This window comes from Symphodus melops, assembly GCF_947650265.1.
Source record: "Symphodus melops genome assembly, chromosome: 22".
NCBI lineage: Eukaryota > Metazoa > Chordata > Actinopteri > Labriformes > Labridae > Symphodus > Symphodus melops.
The window spans coordinates 11,370,785-11,387,529 of NC_136712.1; the positions used below are offsets into that span (position 1 = coordinate 11,370,785).

The following is a 16,745-nucleotide window of genomic DNA, read 5'->3' on the forward strand; positions in this document are numbered from 1 at the left end:
CAGTTCAATGACGATGAGAGAAAATTGAACATTTGGAAAGTTTGTTTTATGAAAGTCACAGTGAAAAGTAACTTTAATTGCTCTTCACTTACAAAGCCAAGGGCTTCCAAGGTGCAATATTCATTCAGTGATAGAGTGAATTCATTATTATTTCACACTAAACTAAAGTGTGCTTCATTGATAAAACACATAACACAAGGTCTAGTGACTCAGCATGCAGTGTAGTGGTGAAACTGTTGAAACTGTTTTAAAATTTTGAGACCCTTACAGTCAGGTCAAGTTACAAAGCTACATTTGTGTAGTGGCATCCTATAAAGAAAGACTGTTGGTGTTGGTCCTGGTAAACCAGGTGGGAAAATGATGTTATCTCTGTAATGACAATGTCCTGTTCATGTGTAAATTAATTTAGCTTCTACTTAACTTCAAAAGATTCTCAGTCAGTGAACTGTTTTACTGTAGAAGAGGTAAACAAAGACTCTACTCATCTGGCATTGATCCTGTGACAGCTGTTACAGACATGGCCATTTTCTTTTGCTGGCTATCTACAGGCATTGGTATGATGTTTCAGTTTATTTCATAACCAGCCAAAAACTCCTCCCATGCAAGCATTCATTCATGTGTAGAGAAAGATGGTTGATCTCTCCTTTACTTTTGCCATCATTGGCCCAGGACCAGATAGAAATTACTTAGCTCAATTGGGTACAAAACATCTTTTCTTCCCTGAGACTAATGTTATTTTGTGCATTTTCTTGATTGAAATAAATACTACTTAACTGGAGAAAAATTCACACCTGCAAATAACTCAATCAAAATCAAAGTCCATTTGAAGTATTGGTTTAGTTTTTATTGTAAAAGTATCCCTATATTAATAAAATAATGACATGAAATGCCTCTTGTTCTTCAGGCAATAGTCCACAGAAGTTATTAGCTTCCTCTTTAACTCTTATGATGTCCTCCTTTCTTAAAAACTAACAATATAACAAATCCTAAACATTTGTTCATGTAAGTTATGGCTTCATTGCAAGGACTGTGTCTGTTCCTTATTCAGTTCCTCCTGTTCCTCTACATCCATTTGCAGTGGTACCATGGTATGCAAGTTTGTGTCCGTCGTAGTATTCCTTTTCCCTCTCTTCTCACACAAACACACAGCAAGTTTTGACATTATTAAAATAGTCCCAGTGGTAATGAGCATGATGGCAGTGCGAAAGGGGAACAAGCGATATCTGTGACCGTCGTCCTGTATTTTGTCCCAAGGCAGAGGCAGCAAGTCAGGAAGGCCGATCACAGGTTCCCCGACCAGAGCTCTTAGTAGTACTGCTAACACGAGACCAGAACAGGCTCCATATTTGTTCGCCCACTTTGAAAAGTAGAAGATGCATGTCACCTGGGGAGTCATCATCGAATACAAAACATCCGCACTGACGATCCAGAAAAGGTGGATAGACCTTGTTGTCATGGCCAGGCCTGCTCCCATCATCCCGCAAAGGAAGATTGATACTTTAACAGCCAAAATAATCGTTTTTTCTGATGCCTGAAACAGAGGAAATAAACTATGTTACTTTTTATTTAACCAAAATAAAAATGGGAGACACACATGCCTAAAACACCTGTAAACTTTATTTATAGAATGCTATAAGATCAGTCAATTTAGTCATTTAAAAAATAAAATAAAATCAGCAAAATATTAGCAATTTAAATGTGTGTTTTGTGCTAATTAGCAAGCTAAAGCTTGAACATGGCTCTTGCTTGATAGTATGTAAGCATTGCCGTTTTCAGCATCTGAGCATCTCATTTTCATGTAGTATTTCTTTAGTGGTCCATTAAAGCTTTATGACACATTGTTTTCATATTGTCTCTCATGTCTCCTAAACTGCAGCACAGGTATAGATCCTGCTTTTTGGTCTAACTTCTTTTTTTTTTTAAAGGCACAGTATCAGTGTGAAACCATAACATAAAATGATATTAGAATTTGTGTATTTATACAAAAAGTCTGAACGGTGATTATGAGAAAAAAGACATTGCCAATAACACAGTTTGCAGCTTGGATCTGCAGGGAATGAAAAAAGAAGCATTGCCCCAGCAAATAAATTGAACAAGCAAGTAATAAGCAGTTATTGGCATAATCTAGCCCACTTTACCCACTGAGTTCATACCCACTAAGATTCAGCCCACTAAGATTCAGATCAGTATGTTGTGCTGTGAATCTCCCCCCACCCCCCAACACACACAAATCCAGCATGAATAGGGATCTTGTGAAGCGTTACCCGTTTGTAGATAATGTTCTTAAATATATTTCGGCCCAGTTGAGATGCAGCAGACAGAAGTGCAGAGTCAACAGATGACATCACAGAGGCAGCAAGCGCTCCCATACCAACCAGTGAGACGAAGAAGGGACAAAGATGCTGAAGGGCTATCGGCAAGATCATACCAGATTTGCCCTGTTCAAATGGGCTGGGTGAACCATAGGTTGTCTGGTTCCAATCTGACAGACATTAAGCACATGTAAATAAAACAAAGCAAGTATTTTTTGAGAGGAATCAAGTCAGATGTTAAGATCACATTCACTGCCAAATATACAAAATTGTTTGAAGAAGATAGTTTAAACTATAGTACTGGTAGATGCTGCTGCTGCTCCAATGATAAGTGATGGGATTCCAAGGAATGGGCATAATACTGCTCCAGCATAGCAGGTGATCTTAGCTTGGGCATCTGTGGCTGTGGACAGGACCCGCTGGTAGAAAGCTTGGTAGCAAATTCCTCCAAAGGCCTTAGAGAGTAATAGAGACATGATTTACTAAAAAATTGAATGTGATGAAAATAAAATGGTTTCAAATAGCTGTTCTCGAAAAACGTAAGGAAATGTTGTTTACCAATGTGGACTCTGGATCTTACATATTTACCACTAAATAGAGGTCAATGGAAGATGTGTTTTTAAGATATGGATTTAGGGGCTATTAATATGTCCATTACCATAAGCAGTACGTCATCTATCCATCGACCCGATTGTTCCAGCTCCAGCTTGCCGAGCCATGGCCCTTGGTACAGCTTGGTGACCGCAGCAACAGTGATGTTAGCTGAAGTGGGGCTTGTCAAGATAAAAGGCACACAGAGCCACTGATATAAGGAGGAAACAAGATATAGAATTACAAAAACAGAATATGAACTGAGGGGCTTTGAGCCAATTATTAATGTCAATGTGCTAACATGGGCAATGCTCACTAGTTGATGTTAAGCAGTTCTGGTATTAAGTATGTAGGCATGATGAAGTTTGCCAATTAGCAAAAAACAAAATGTTACATGTTAAAGTCTTTCTTCCTTTTTGGTGCTGGTTCATTAGCCTTGCCTGGTTACCTGTGAAATCTTAAAGCTAGGCTGCCAGCCTCAATTTGAAAATTGAGGAACCAAAGTTGTTTACATTTCTACATTGGCTTGATATTTAGATTAATGGTTGGAGTTTGAAACTAAGGTGGGGAATGGCTTTTTGCGTCATATTCCCTGGCAAGCCTTTTAACAGTTTTCAACAGCATCGAACCACAAACTACAAATATAACCTTAATGTGGTGCTCGACCAAGAGCCATGGAATTACCAAAAACACAAAGATTTATCCTCAGAGGATCTTAGTCAAATAACCATCCTTAAATGCTTTGAATTTCCCCAAATATAACATTTATTTACCAAGCCAAGGAGCATGAGGATGAGCTGGATGACATCAGTATAGGCCACGGAGTACAGTCCTCCCATTAATGTATAGAGGATTGCCACAGCAGCAGAAATGCCCACAGCCAGTGGTGACGAGATATCCATGACCACACTTACTGTCCCTCCTGTAAATAGAAACAGTTTGACACCCATTTAGTTTCTCCAAACCCAGACTCAGGTGTTAAAAGAACAAATTATGATTGGTATAATGTGATCACAATTGACTACATATATATAGCACATTTTAATACTAAGTTATGTTGTTGATATTTATAGAGAAAAGGCTTCAAATCCCATAGTGAGGCTTGGTGAAGTCCAAAATGCAAACATTTACACTGACTTACCCAGTGCACCAAGAATACATGCTATCCATAAGACATCACCAATGAGAGCAGGAATGAAAAGAAAAGCGGCTACGGTGTTGCCATATTTCTCTTGAAACGGGTCCATGAGGGTGACATAGTTCTTCGATCGGATTGGTGTGACAAAGAAGAGTGCACCTGAAATCGCACGAAAAGAATACTTATCTTAATTCTTAACATTTTAAAGGATGTTAAGAATAATGTTGTTAAGGGTTCTTAACATTTTAAGTACGAACAAACCCTTCAAAATACAGTTTGAATTTAAACAGTAAGAGTAAGAAGAAGTAAATGTTTTCATTTACACTTGCTAATGCCCCATATAGTTGAACATACACAATAGATGTCATCCATGGACAATATCAATTGAGAAGTTCTGTCAATATTCATATTTACGCTGTTGATTGAACCATTTGTTATCTTGTTGCACTCAAAAGAAATGTGTTTTCAAACCTCACTCACCTATAATCATGTTAATGGCAAAAGCAATGGGTCCAGTCGCCCACACCAACCCTTTTGTTGGATCGTAGACCACTTCAGCATTCCCTAAAATATAACCTCCTCCAACCCAAGTGGCTGTAAAAAAAATATATCAGAAAACAAAGCTTATTTTGTGGCATAGGGTAAGTGTTCCTTTTTTTACCTAAAGTTTTTTGTGCTTTTCTTAACAAAACAGTACAAAAAATAACGCTTTAAGGCTTTTCAGTAGTGTTCAAGTAGAAAGGATTATCTTTCCCAGAGACATTATACTTAGTGTTAAATCTTAACAAATACTGGAAGAAAATAGTGCCTACGACTGGCTGACAAGCTAAAGCAATATTCTAATTTAAAGTTACAGCTTTCACTTTCGATCTATCTATCTTTATTTGTTTAGTGGAAATTAGTATTAAATATTATTCCAAGATACTTTACAACAAGAGCAGGTCTAGACTCTTTGTTGTATTAATTCAAAAGGTTTTGTTTGCTTCGCAGCAATTTTATAAGTAAAAGTACAAAACAATTATGCTTCTTTACAATACAAAAACAGAATTCTGTTAGCAGTATCAGATAAAACAAAACAATACATGTAAAAAAAAGTGTAAAGTCTGGGGCGCTGGTGGCGCAGTACTTAGTGCGCGCGTCCCATGCATGGAGGCTATAGTCCTCAATGGGGTGGCCAGGCCCAGACTCGAATACAGCCTGTGGCCCCCCATGTCAATCACCACTCTCTGTCCCTGATTTCCATCTCTGTCCACTATTCTATCTCTCCAGAAAAGGCTCAAAAAGCCCAAAAATAAATACTGAAAAAAAGTGGTAAGTCTTTAAAAAAAAACAAAAAAACCCTCAAGTTGTGTTGTGCATGACGCCTGTAATTGTGCGTTCTCCCTTTTAAAAACCAGTAAGAAAAGTGTTTCGAAAATTAGTTCCTGGTTTTTGTGCGCACACAGATTGTTTACTCAACTGGATTCTTAAAAAAATACAATCGATGAGAAAGATAATTAATGAAATTATAATAACCAATTGTTAATTTATGGAATTAAAGTCATTCATATACAAAAGGTATATGAGATCAATGACTTCAATGTTCTCAGATGATTTTTATGATCCATTTGGTTTACGTTCCATTTTTCATTTCTACCTGTCATAGTAAAGATGCTGACCCAGATGTTAAGGTTCCGCCCTCCAACCATTGTCACTTCACTGCGGTTTCCAGGGCACTTCTTCTCTTCCCGTTTAGACTTCCTGGAAGCCCAAATTCCTGTTCCCAGTACGATCATGTAAAACACTCCTATGGACAGCAGGCCCGGCCAATTCACCGCCATCCTTAGTGTCTAAGGTATGGAAAGAAAATTTTAAAATGATAACTTCAATATGTTTTTCAAAAGGTGTATACTGAACTGCTTCAAGCTAATACCACATTAAAACGTTATTCTATATAATTTATATGGCAAAGAGTTTTAACTCTTTAACATATAACTCGAAAACCAGATTACTGATTACCAAGATGTGCTGGATATGTATTTGACAGTTTGATGTGATGTTGTTTTTCACTGTAGCTGACAAAAGTTAGAAATTAAGCTTAATTTGCAATGTTACCTGAACTAACCCTCATGTAGTGTTCATGAAAAGACAAGTCTGAGAACTGATATTGATTAATAACTACTGCAAAATCTCAAGGTTAATCGATAGTTTAGAATTAACCAAGATTTAACATTTGAACGTATCCCTTTTACCTTCTCAAAAGACATTTAAATATATAATAGAAGCAAGCAGAATGAATCTATCAATGTGGGGGTTTTTTTGCAACACAACCCACGAATCCTGCTCTTCAGGAAAGGACAGAGCAGGCTGTTCTTCCTGAGGAGACTCAGGTCTTTCAGTGTCTGCGACAGACTCCTCAAGGCCTTCTACCAGTCTGTGGTGGCCAGCACACTCTTCTTTGCTGTGGTGTGCTGGTGGGGGGGCATCAAGGCTGGTGAGGCAAACAGGATTAATAAACTGGTTAAGAAGGCCCGCTCTGTCGTTGGTCTGGAACTGGAGACTCTGGAGACAGTGGCTGAGAGGAGGATGAAGGACAAAATCATATCCATCCTGGATAACTCCTCTCACCCTCTCCATGACGAGCTGTGGGAGATGAGCAGCTCCTTCAGCCAACGCCTCCTCCCCCCCAGGAGCAAAACAGAACGCTTCAGACGCTCATTCGTCCCCACAGCAATCAGGCTGTACAACAGCAGGAGCTAGCCTGTATTTATTTATATATATTCTCTTTATATATAGTATACAATATTATTAGAATGTTTTTATGTTACCTTTATTATTATATTATATCTATACTATACTATCTATATTATATATTACATTATTACAATACACTCTTATATTATTATAACTATATATCTATACTCCAGTCAAATTGCACTATATTTATTATGCTTATAACAGTCAATACTGTTTACATAACCCTCTGATCACAATGCCACTTTAAATTCTTTCACTGGTCACTTTAACATGCCATTCACTGCACAGTATTATTAATATCTTTTCCATTGCCCTGCTGAGTCCACCGTGCTATAGTCCTCTGTATATATCCCCCCATTACTACCTGGATTGTATTTATGCTTATGTTGTTACTTTTTTATTCGATTTTGACTTTTGTTTTTGATTCTGCACTGCTGCTGCTGCTGTAACGCCCGAATTTCCCCATTGGGGATCAATAAAGTTATATCCTATCCTATCCTATCCTATCCTAACATACATGCACAAATATGCCTTAAGGGTAGACATAGAATGTGCAATACAACATGCAATAAACAATTTGATATTAATTCAATTGATATAAAAATTGACATTGTTTGATGTGAAGTATGTGAGGATATGGCAGGTGATAGCAGATTTGTGTGCCATGTGTGTTTTTTTTCCAATGATAAACTGAACAATTCCAAATACAATATATGTGAAGTAAAATTCTCGTATATGTTTGCCTTCTGTTTGTTTTTTAAACAAAAGTTGGTTTGAACATTTGGGATGAATTTAAAAAGTAATGTAAGACAAACTAATGGTCTAAAAGTAATGTTTAAAAAAGCCTGTTCTTCACTTAAAGATCCATACTTTGCGATCACTACAAGATTAAAGGAAAATATTTTTTTCAAAAATATCTCTATTCAGTGTTTTCATTACCTGTATTGCCTTTAGATAATGTTGAGATGGGTAAAAATATGCAAAGATATCCTCAAAGCCAACTGCTGCAACAATGAAGAAAGGTGCCTGCTTGTCCAGTGTCTGCAAGGGAGTGTAGTTGTTTTGGAGGAATGTTAAAATCTAAATAGTGTGTTTTAAATAACCACTCCTCTGAGCGTAAATGTTTGCATTTTGGATCCCACCCAGCCTCATTATGGGATTTGAAGCCTGCAGCATTCTAAGACATGCTTGTTTTATCATTGAATGTACTTGACAAAATCCTGGTTAAAAATAAATCAATTTGGTCTGACAGCGCATGTCTTTTTTTGCACAAACCACAGAGTTCTGAATATATATTCAGAACTGTGGTTTGGTTTTTACCAAACTTTATAAGCAAAAACAATGTTTTACTTGAGGATAATAGGATTTGGATCCCACCCAGCCTCATTGTGGGATTTGAAGCCTGCAGCATTCTAAGAATGTACTTGTCAAAATCCTGGTTAAAAAATAAATCAATTTGGTCTGACTGCGCATGTCTTTTTTTGGACACACTGTAGGGGGGTTGACTATTATCTTTTTAGTAAGTCATATGTTTTAATTTTAATGATGAGAGTCATTCATAAGTGACCAGACTGACTGGTGGGCCAGTGTACAGTAAAATTAATCACACTGGTTCCCCTTCTTACACATACATACTCTACATTCTTCCTTTAGACATGAGGTGACGTTAAGATCTCTCTCTCTCTCTCTCTCTCTCGCTCTCTCTCTCTCTCTCTCTCTCGCTCTCTCTCTCTCTCGCTATCTCTCTCTCTCTCTCTCTATATATATATATATATATATATATATATATATATATGTATGTATGTACAATTTTCAGAACTCTGTGGTTTGATTTTTACCAAACCACAGAGTGACAGTTATGAGCAAAAACAATGTTTTACTTGAGGATAATAGAAAGACATAACATTTCACAATTTTACATCGTAGAATCAAATATTTGCAAATTAAACCTCTGTATCAAGGGTAATAAAATGTGTTTTAACTGATAAAGAAGAACAAGGACAAAGAAGTGTCTATGCACACCAAACGTGTCTCTCCAAGGACGAGCATGACAACACATGAAAAATTTAACTTAGTGAACCAGACAAAAAAATAGAATCTGCGACAGACTTGGTAAGGAACAGTATGGTCTGTATTGATGACAAGACAGAAAAAAACTCTTGCACTAATATTTTAATATTTTAAAATATAAGGCACTACATTATCTATCCCGCAATCATTATTTGTATAGTGCAAATTAATAACTTATCTAAGTCACTTTACAAGAGCAGGAAAAATACCATAGACATTGTGAAGAAAATTAGATTGGGGGAGATACAGGTTGAACACATTTTAAGATATTTGTATTTTTATTTCTTTTTTTCTGTGCACTCATCTCATTGGCTTGAAGTGGACAGGTCTCTGTTGAAAAATTGTGATCTTGCATACTTTTAAACACCTTTGAATCTAAATGTTGATGCCAGATCAGAGATGGTTTTTTTATCAATAATTGCCAACAACAGGTTGATCATTATTGCTTTGTGAAATGCTCTGGCAACTAATATGCTGACATTACACACATGTATGTCACACTCACAACCTTTTTTTCAGGCTAGAATTCTATTTTGTGCGATACAATATTTGCATTGACGTTTCAATCAGCTTTGTTGTAAAACAGTTTTTGAAATTAATCCACAGCTTGCATCAATTTTCGAGTGTTCTGAGTGATCTTTTTTCACTATTGCGTTCACATTAACACAGTGACAGCAGAGGATATCCCATTACCACAAAGGAATTAGCAGGGTAGGTCTGTCGTTATAATATTACTAATTCTAACAAATTGGATTTGGTCTTTAAATACAGCTTCACAGAGCCACGAGCACAGCTGCTATCTTTTACAACTTTATATTGATGGGTGTTAGAGGCTGTGCATGGAATTATTCTGTGTTTTTTTTAAAAGACTCAGATTAATACTTAATGCCTTTGTGTGACTACAATAGCAAACACACCATCTGGGAGAAGACTGATTGTAACCATGCACATTTTTTAACTTAGGGTTTCTAAGCTGAAGAAAGACAGTGAATGGTGGGAAGAAAGAGTGGGGATGACACGCAGCAAAGGGCCGAGGTTGGATTCGAATCCATGAGTTACAGAAATGTCAACACACAAAAATTCGCTCAAAGTATCTTTTATCTGGTTAGAACAGCAGCACAACAAGTTTTAAGGACTTCATTAGCAGATTTGAACCCATGGTTGCTGAGAGGACCACAGCCTCTTTACATGCACACAACATTACCCCAGGCTACCTGGCTCCCCCTAAAGAGATTTTTTAATGACTCCTTGGTGTTGGTGTTAGTGTTATGTGAACTGCTTACGGCCCAAACAGCAGATGTTGACTTTTCCAAGCCACAGGTTGGAATGGTCGTATGGAATGGTTGATGTGTTCATTGTTCATGGAAAACACTTTCCGCTACAGTTTTGTGAGAAAACACTACTTACACACGACAAGATCAGTAAAGAGATAAGATGCTCTTTAATGCTTAACATTACACCTCTTTCCAGAGGGGGTGTAAAAATGGACATAAATTGAAAGTTCCTCCCAGTGGCTCCAGGGTAGGGCAGAGAGCATTGTGCATTTAACGATTTAAATGTCCACCCTGCACATTCAGCCATGATACATGGTCATAGGAATTGAGCAAATAAAACATTTTCTAGTCTTCTGACTACTCAAAGCACTTTTGGACTGTAGCTCACACCTCACAGGAATCGCCATGTAGTAAAGCCATCTAATTTAACTAATCCTATTCATACACCACTGTTGAATAGATTTGGGGTTAAGTGTCTTGCCCAAGGACACATTGGACATGTTTCTGCATTGAACCCTGCTTTTACCGTCTCTCAACCGGAAGGTTGAGAGACAACAACACTACCTACAACTACTACTGATCCACAGCCACTCCTATGTATAAAACCTTATGGCATCCTGTCTAAACAGCAGTTGTTTGCATTTTCAATGGTTAAGACTTCATGTAAGATATCTTTCTTACTGTTAGAACAGTGCAGAGTTTTCAGAAAACACTAGAAAACACTACTTACACAGGTACAACACAAGATGAGCAAAGAGAAAAACCGTACCTCTTTGTCAGCAGGGGTTTCCAAGATTGGCAAAAATACAAGGTTCTTACACAAGCTATAAGTGATAGTGTAAGTAAAGAAATGCCAATGTGGCAATTCTGCCTATCCTCACACAAAACCAGTCTTAGCTCTGATACGCCAAAGAGGCAGAAATAAGATCAGCCATCTGTGACCTTAAGATGTAAAAGTAGTTGATAGAGGCTCGGGTAGTATTGCAGGTATCTTAGTAACCACTACTGACTTGTAACTGGACCTCCAGCGACGTAAAGAATCAACAAAAAAGAGCTCTCGTCTTGTCTTCTTTGAGGATCAGGTTCTGCTCTGTTGAAAAAAAAAAAAAAAAACACTGCGCTGACTAACTTGCAGTTTGTCAGATGTGTTGTCTTATTTTGACATGGACAGATGTATGAATGGACAACAGAAATATTTTGGAACCACTGGTCCTCAGTCAGAGACGCACAGTATACCGGCAGCATAGGACATGAACATGGCTTTCCAAATCCAACTTAATGAATGCATGAGCCTTTTCTGGTTAAGAACTGCATTCTTTTTGATTTTTGAGAGAGAAAGAAGTGAAGATGGAAGAGTAAAACAAAGTTGGTATTGGGGGCTTCTATATCTCGGGTTCCAGAAGTCATCTTGTTTTGTCTCCTCAGCTTGATAAGGCTGATATGCAAGATGTTCCAAGGTCAAACTGACATGTTTTGGGTCCAGGCTGCAAGAATAACAGCAGTCCCGACTCTCTTTTGGATAAGCCGGAGCCTTGTATCTATCTTTATATTCTAACCTATATTCTATTCTAACCTCTCCTTTTTCTGGGAGCTCCTGAGCTCTCTTATGTTCCTTGGGACTGTTGGTGAGGATGGCCTGCCCAAACAACCCCCCCCCCCCCACGAGGATGGCTGCTGTCTATGATCTGTATTGACTTTGGCTGTGTTATTATTTCGGTGATATTAACATCAATGTTCATAACTCCTGGGAAAGAGGGACTAAATAGTATTGTAATAGTATTACACTCTTGAAAGCTTTGGCTGACTCAGCACGTGACAGATCCGACATACTATAGAGGCCACTCTGTGGACTTAATCATGTTCAAGAGCTTGGACATTTCCAAGGTTGTTGTTTCAGATTCTGTCCTCTCTGATCACTCTTGTGTTTTATTTAAGAGTGCTATCTCAGTGTACAAAAATATTTAAAGAGAAGTGATCACAACACTGTGTATTACTGATATTACAAATGTAATGGATTCCATTCCTATCCACTATGGTGTCTTCGGTAAGAAAAGCTCCTCATGGAGAAATATGACACTGGTAAGAAATGGAAAACAAGATATCGAAAAGCTAAACACAAGTGGTGTAAACTAAACTCCAGATTCATTATGACATCAGCTCATCAAAACTTGGCATTTACAATTAACAACTGAGGAATACAAAGCAATCTTTCTTCTCTGACAATCATAACCAGAACCAATAGTAATGCTCATGTCCTGTTTGCTACTGTCAACAGGCTAACAAACTTTCCTTTGTTCTTTATTCTACCAAGGCTTACAATGAAAAATAATTATGAAAGTTGTCTGTACTTCCCTATCAGGATCAGCTGAGGATTGTGGGATATAGCACCTGAAAGTGTCAGGGTGCTACTACTACTTTTAACCTGCACATCCTGGACAAAACTTGGACTGACTAGGATGCAGCAAGGTAAGAAGGAACTTAGCTAAGAATATATTTTGTTTTATACTGTTCTAGTTTTTGTTCAAATGAACACAAAACAAAGTGGGGCTATGACAATACAATAGCAACTGAGCGAGAGGACGGCTCTCTAGAAAAGTGCTTTATAAGCTCAACTACACTACTCACAATAAGGTAGGGAAATTGTTATTTACATGAGTGCTTTTCCTATTTGGACTGAATTTTGATGAAATAAGTAATAGTTCCCTTTGATATTACCCAGACGTGCTCTATGGGGTTCAGGTCATGGGACAATGCTGGCCATACCATATGAGGCACTCCGACTTTCTTAAGTCAAGCTGTGACACTTCTGGCACGATGTGGTGGAGCATTATCAACCATGAACACAAAGTTGGGGGTGTGCAAGCAGAATTGGGGGATGATGATGGGTTCTATGATGTCTCTGAGGTGAGAACATGCAGTGATTGTGCCATCTACAATCATCAAATCATCAATTTCTGTGCAAGATGACCCGACAGTCGTCAGTGAACAGGACAAAAGACCACTGCTGCATTGTCCAAGTCACATGGTCTTGTGCCCACTGCAAATGGCCACGGCAGTGTCTTGGTGTCAGTGGAGTCACCTGCAATGGTTGTCTGGCTTTGCCAGTTATCTTGATCTCTATTGAGTATAAAGGAGACTTTAGTTTCTTGACATTCAGCCAACTATGTGCTGAGTTCTTGATAAAAATACAGAAAAGTATTCATTTCGTTAGGGTCAAGACTGGATTAACATTCATATACTTTTCATCCATGCGAGTGTTAAAGATAAGGGCATGTCAATATAGGTTAAACCCAGCAAACACACTGTATGTGTGACAAATGTGTTATTATATACTATTAAGATATGTTACAGATGTGTCATAGTTTTGCTTTTGTTACCCAAGCACCCAGCACAAGTAAGTAGCTATGTGTGTTTTTTAAGAATCTATTCAACATTAGTTTAGATTTTTCACGATTTTTATGGTCAGTAAAATGAATTTCAGTTCATAATCCTATGAATAAATGGAATTCTGCCTGAGCCCTGTCTCCTTTTTACTGCTATTTTGTGAGGCTGTAAGGGGGAGACTACTATCTGGGTAAGCCAACTACTTTAGCTAAATCATGTCACTGTTGACAAAAAGTCAACAAATCTGTTTGGTCACCACCATGCCTGCACCCGGCTTGTTAGTGATTCCTAAATATTTACAGGCCACCTCAATGGTGTTCACATTTTTTCAGTGTTTCACTGGCAAGTTCATGAATTTATCACTTGCCTCAAGACAGAAAGCATTCTCACAACAACAAGGGAAGCTCAGAGACGATTTGCATTAGCACGTATACTATACTGGAAAACTACCAGTAAAAAAGAGAAACTAGTTTTCTCTGGGATGTCGCAGAACTTGTGGGACCTGTCAGTATAAAGGCAGGAAGTTCGACGAGATTGCTTGAAGAACCTGCTTTAGGATGGGTGCTTTGTGCACCTGAAGGGCCTGCATACATTCAAAAGAAGCTTTAACAAGCTTGAAGTTGCTTTGAGTATTCAAACAATAACTTAGGTGCATTGGACTGTGAAACTTAAATATTTACTGTACATGTGCATTTGACAAGGCTTTTACCAAGTTTTCCCGTCTTTTATTAGCTTTAGCTAACATATTCAAAGTATTCAAGTGAACATACTCTTACAGGCTGACACTTAAACATACACATACTGTAACTGCAAAATATAGGTGTCTTCAAATTTGATAATCCCTTTCAAGGGGACTGCTTTCTATTCATATAGCTGATTAACTAATTAACTAATTTTATTTATATGCCACAGACGAAGCAGCGGGAGCAGTTCTGGGAGCAGTGTTTTGCCCAAGGACACATCAGACGTGTTGCTGCAGTAACTGAGCATTGAACCCCCATCAGCAGTCATCCAAACAGGTAACAGTTCATAACACTTGCTGCAGTGAACTAGCAGATAAGAGATGACATCAGATCCACCAAAAAGTATTTCTTTAACACAGAAATATTTCCATCAACCTCTATTCCTGAACAAATATCAACAGTGAGCACTTTTGCACCTGAAAATGCTCTCTTGCGGTTTCAATTGTCCCCACTGCACAGTATTTACCCCTCACTACAGCTGCTCCTAGCCTTTTAACATTGTCACATCTCTTCCCACTCGTCTGACCCTGTGACCCCACCCGAAGGAAACCCCCAAGATCATATAGAGCCCGCCACAGTGACTCAGAAAGCCAGGCTACAATGAGCTCATTGGGTAAGTCTGCTGCTGTTGACTTCTATATGACTAAATGGGATTGTTCTTGCTGCTTAGTCATTCAAGTCATATGTTATAATGACTTGTTTGGAAAAAAGCTCACAGCTGAATGAATGGAAGAACATATAGGCTGATGCAGTGATGGACATATGAGAAGCATGAATGACAGGGAAAACAATTGACTACGTTACAGATGTGTGTTATGTTGAGAAAGATGGGATTCCTTTTGTATAAAGAGGATACACCATGCATTTTAAATCTGTATCAACTTATATCAACTTAATTGAGCAGAAAGAAGTGCTGAAGCTTTAACTGACTTGTTGTCAAACAATTGCTTATTTAAAACATTCAGCAGATACATGTAACATTACCCTTTATTTAGTGTTTAAAGACCAGTGTTCATTTACCTTCTTTGCTTTTGGCTCTTTTTAGCCTCCACCACTCCTGAAAAATGTTTTGCTTTTTTTCAGTTAGAGGCACCCCAGCACTGTCTTATACTTACACACCAAAACTCGATAAGCCCTCACCTGTTTCTCATCAACCTCCAGCAGAGAGAAATAATACCTATAAAACCTATAATTTAACTCTAGATAAAACCCAAAATGGTCACTAACACCATCAAACAAAAAACTTTGACTAAGCCATTTCCAGATGTGTCACCCAACCTCACATTTAATGACAAAGCACTTATCAAAAAATCACTCTCACTATGAAACAATCCAACATCTGTTCTCGGTTTGTATCAGAATGTTATGTCTCAGCTAAATGTTACAACTCAGGATGTGTCATCAACCACATGGACGGGTCACCTCACACTGTCTGGGCATACTGTACTGAAGTCTTCACTCCTGGTCTCCTTCATTTAGTCTTCTTTTTTGACAATTACCCCCAGCTTTTACCCTTCTAGGTTAAATATTTGAGATAATAACGGCATTAAGATCTTTTTATTCATGTTCCTTCGAGAAACACTTCAAATGAACCATTTGACTAAAATACACCCTATGATGTCTAGCCCATCATTTATATTTAAAGAAAAGTCGTTTTCTTTAAACTATCGTTTGTCTTAAGACATTTGATTGCACCAGTCGAATGTCTGAGGATCCAATTTGATCCAACTGCTCCCTCTACTGCTCAGGAGTCAAACACTAACTCACTCGTTCCTCAAATCGAGAGCTTTGACCCTTAAATACCGTCAAGGTGTTCCTCTGCAGAAATGGTGGAATCCGACACACTCAGTGGCAATCTAAGTACACAGCAGACTTTTTGATAGGACTACATCTTAAGAGTTCATACCGTTTAAATCAAATAGACAATTCTATTCAACCAGAAAAGAAGTGCATCCTAACAGTCTCCCTTCAGAATGTGATTTATTGGAACAAGATGACATCATTGGCATGGCCCATAAGAAATCTGTATTCAAGAACCAAAGTATATGAGATCCCAGTAACACGAGAATATCAGTAAACAGAATTCTTTGTTAATCAGAACAGAATTTACGACAGCAGTGGGCATGCCACAAGGACCTCCCACTCAGCCGATTCTGTGCACATTTTTAAATCCATTTAGGAGGACTTAACCACATTATTACCATTGTCACAGACGATTAACAGACGGATCAGTCCACCTAACCCTGCCCTCCAACTTCTATCGCAAGTAAATACCATGTAACTCATTTAGTAAGTACATTTTTACTTAAAGTATTTTTTTTCCTTGGTACATGTTCAGGGGGTCGCCTTGGGGTCTTAGAGGGGATTATGGTAATTTGTAGGGTAGAGGGGGGGAAACTGGAACTTCAACTTCTAACAATTTTTATACTGATCGCTGCATAACTTGTGTGTAGTTTCTACAAAAGTCTATCAACATTGTAGCACAACAAAAAATGAT

At 38.0% G+C, this 16,745-nt stretch overlaps 1 protein-coding gene across 3 annotated transcripts; it reads right to left on the bottom strand.

Moving 5' to 3' along the window:
• Positions 1 to 831: 831 nt before the first annotated feature.
• Positions 832 to 16,166, bottom strand: LOC306817640 (high-affinity choline transporter 1-like). Of its 3 annotated transcripts, XM_079334693.1 has the most exons (10): positions 16,052 to 16,166; positions 11,132 to 11,211; positions 5,678 to 5,862; positions 4,522 to 4,635; positions 4,045 to 4,200; positions 3,677 to 3,825; positions 2,971 to 3,114; positions 2,614 to 2,767; positions 2,265 to 2,482; positions 832 to 1,531 (listed from the first exon to the last, which is right to left on the bottom strand). In XM_079334693.1, the coding sequence occupies exons 3-10, from the start codon at positions 5,859 to 5,861 to the stop codon at positions 1,016 to 1,018; spliced, it is 1,635 nt and encodes a 544-aa protein (XP_079190819.1). In that variant the 5' UTR covers position 5,862; positions 11,132 to 11,211; positions 16,052 to 16,166; the 3' UTR covers positions 832 to 1,015. The 3 variants fall into 3 exon arrangements, with proteins under 3 accessions (XP_079190819.1, XP_079190818.1, XP_079190817.1); XM_079334692.1 differs by lacking the exon at positions 16,052 to 16,166 and having other exon boundaries at positions 11,132 to 11,675; XM_079334691.1 differs by lacking the exons at positions 11,132 to 11,211; positions 16,052 to 16,166 and adding an exon at positions 10,891 to 10,959.
• Between the last annotated feature and the right edge of the window lie 579 nt (positions 16,167 to 16,745).

Coding starts and splice junctions, on each gene's coding strand:
- LOC306817640 (XM_079334693.1), bottom strand. CDS start 5,861: ATGGCGGTGAATTGGCCGGGCCTGCTGTCCATAGGAGTGTTTTACATG. Junction 4,636..5,677: donor CAGCATCTTTACTATGACAG/GTAGAAATGAAA, acceptor TTTTTTTTACAG/CCACTTGGGTTGGAGGAGGT. Junction 1,532..2,264: donor AGAACATTATCTACAAACGG/GTAACGCTTCAC, acceptor CCTCTGTTTCAG/GCATCAGAAAAAACGATTAT.